General features: G+C 35.2%; 1 protein-coding gene across 1 annotated transcript; it reads left to right on the forward strand.

Annotated features, from left to right (window-relative positions):
• Positions 1 to 1,188: 1,188 nt before the first annotated feature.
• On the forward strand, positions 1,189 to 1,791 carry LOC149187504 (RING-H2 finger protein ATL8-like). Its single transcript, XM_089409688.1, has one exon. The coding sequence runs from the start codon at positions 1,189 to 1,191 to the stop codon at positions 1,789 to 1,791; it is 603 nt and encodes a 200-aa protein (XP_089265814.1).
• Positions 1,792 to 2,967: the final 1,176 nt, after the last annotated feature.

Consider the following 2,967-nt stretch of genomic DNA (forward strand, 5'->3'; position numbering starts at 1 on the left):
TTTAATTATATATTTAAAACTATTATATTATTTAAAATTATTAGAAATTATGCAAAATTTAAAATGAATGGAAAAAAATTAATTAAACACATTTATATATCCCACTATTTAAAATGTGTACTATCGATTTTTTTCCAAATTAAAAACCTTTCATTGGAATTTTTATCATTCCAGCTTATCCAATTTGAATTCTGATAAATTAAGTTCCAAATTAAGAACCTTTCATTGGAATGAATGTGTACTATCGATTTTTTTTCAAATTAAAAACCTTTCATTCGAATTTTTATCATTCCAGCTTATCCAATTTGAATTCTGATAAATTAAGTTCCAAATTAAAAACCTTTCATTCGAATTTTAAAACCTTTCATTCGAATTTTTATCTTTCCAGCTTATCCAATTTGAATTCTGATCAATTAAGTTCCAAATTAAAAACCTTTCATTGGAATTTTTATCATTCCAGCTTATCAAATTTGAATTCTGATAAATTAATTAACTTAATTGATAGCTGTAATCAGAATTTCTATTAAATTTTTACGCCGTAAGGCGTTCCCTCTGAGAAAGACATCCCTAAAATGTGACGTGTGCGATTCTGAGCCATTGATTCTATGTGTTAGACGATTGGGATGTTTTCTGCCGTCGATTTAATCTGTTTTTTTTCATAAAATGATTTAATCTGTTTTTTTCCACCAGCTGGAAGACAGAGAGGGAAGATCTGGCAATGGGCCATGAAACTGCAGGACTCGTGGCGATGAGACTCTTTGCAGTGACTGAACCAAAACTCTTCACATTCACTGAACGGAAACGTGTCTTCCCAGTGATGAAACGTGTCTTTCTTCTTGGTTTCGTGTCTTTCTTCCTGCCTGAGGGCCGCGCATAGCCAGCGTTGTAAAATTCTTAGCGGTCAGTGTTTCTTTGGGATAGAAGCATTGTATCTTGCTTCATTTTCTATGCTGTGACTTCTGCTACATTTCTCCTGGCTTTATTTTTGTTCGTGCAAGCAAACTGACTCACTGGGTTGCCAGAGAATTCAAGGTTTGTGAAGTAACTGTATCCATTTCCAATTTTGGTGTGATCAAGCTCAATTTTAGCGATATGCACAGTGGCGCTGCCCCTGCATAGTTTGTTCATGCAAGGAGATTGTCCCAAAATCGGAGAACATTGCAATCATTGCCTCCTATCGTCCCCTTAATGGAGAAGCCAGACGAATTGACGCAGTTTTCATCGGCAACCAATGCAGGTTTCGACTCAGTCTTTGCCATGACCCTAGCGGCCTTGCTCTTCTCCATCCTATGCACGTTGGGGGTAGCCGTCGTTCTACGCCGTAGTAGACTTTGGCAAGTGGTGTCCGAGCCATCCCTTGAAGCCAGTGTCGAAAGAGGTGAAGCCAGTGTCGAAAGAGGTGAAGCTGGTATCAAGAAAATGCATCTAAAAGCACTTCCAGCATCGGTTTACAGTACAAGCTCCCCACTGGGAACCCTGGATTGCCCTATTTGCTTCGCAGAATTCATGGAAGGAGAAAGTGTGCGAGTATTACCAGAATGCCGCCACACTTTCCACGCGGATTGTATAGGCGCATGGCTCATTTCCAAACCCTCGTGTCCTTCACGCAGACAATCTCTGCTTTATGTGGGGCTGAAGAAACCAGCAGAGGTGGCTTCGCCTGCTGCTGAGGCGGGCGAAAGCGCCGGAATGGATTGTAGAGAAAGAAACGAGTTCGTTACAATAAATGTTGTTCTTGAGACGTTCCACAGCTCTGCCAACTGCACGACAATGACAGTTTCTTCATCTTAGGAATTCATTGACCTGGAAACAGATGATGACCTGGAAATTTGGGTCAAGTTAGAGCGCAACATCACTAAGCCATCCCTTGGAATGGCCAGTGTGCAAAGTTGGAAGGGCAGGTAGCACTATTTAAGATCAAGGGATGCGAGAATGGTACAGAATTGAACGCAATGAATGATTTCCTACCATGTAACAATTTTAGAAAGTTCCGCCTGATAGGTTTAGAATGAGTCAAATTTTCATTGAAGGGTTTCATTATCTTTCTATTGGATCAACGACTTCCGCCTTATCGGTTCACAACATGTCAAAATTCTCACTGAACGGTTCTTTTTTTTGCAATCCATCACTGCTCATTTATATTGTAAAAAGACAACTTCCTCATTTTTTTCATCAAACGTGCTAAAATATTTAAATCTCATAAAGCAGGTGAAAACAATAAAACATCTCCCCTGTCCATATCCCTATCAATTTCACTAGCCAAATATCATAGATATCATATAATATTTCACGTCTCAAAATAACAGAAATCATGTCGTATATAATGATAAAAATAATTTTTCGTGCGAAATATGAAACAAAGTTGTTTTGTTAACTTGAATCATAAATCATAAATGGTATAGCATTTGGTTTTACCCAGAGATATACGATTAAGGTTAAATGTGGTAAACAATTGTATAATTTCATTTAAAATATTATAATTTTTAAAAATTGTTTTATGAGTTTGAATTAAAATTTAAAAATGTTTTAAATATTATTCTTTTTCTGTTAAGAAATAAGTTAATTACTAAATATTAAATGTATTTAGAAAGATTTATCAAATATTAAATTTATTTAGCAAAAATTAAACTTTTTCCAATTATAAATCTTATAAACTAATAATAAATCATTTAAGTGTTGTGATTCTCTTTTAATTCTTATGATGAATTAGCATTAGCTAATAATATTGACATCCTTACAAAGAGAAAATATGTTTTTATGTAACCTCCCTAAAAATTTATCCATAGACACACCATAATGTTTAAAAAAAAAAAAAAAAAAACATGTGCTTAAACAATACGGCTCACATATGACCAATATTATTATAAAATATTAAAATATGTATTTTTACGCGGTAAGGCGTTCCCTCTGAGAAAGACATCCCTAAAATGTGACGTGTGCGATTATGAGCCATTGATTCTTTGTGTT

Source organism: Pinus tabuliformis, chromosome 3_1 (assembly GCF_031772625.1).
Source record: "Pinus tabuliformis cultivar Carrire ecotype Pingquan chromosome 3_1, CPIR1, whole genome shotgun sequence".
NCBI lineage: Eukaryota > Viridiplantae > Streptophyta > Pinopsida > Pinales > Pinaceae > Pinus > Pinus tabuliformis.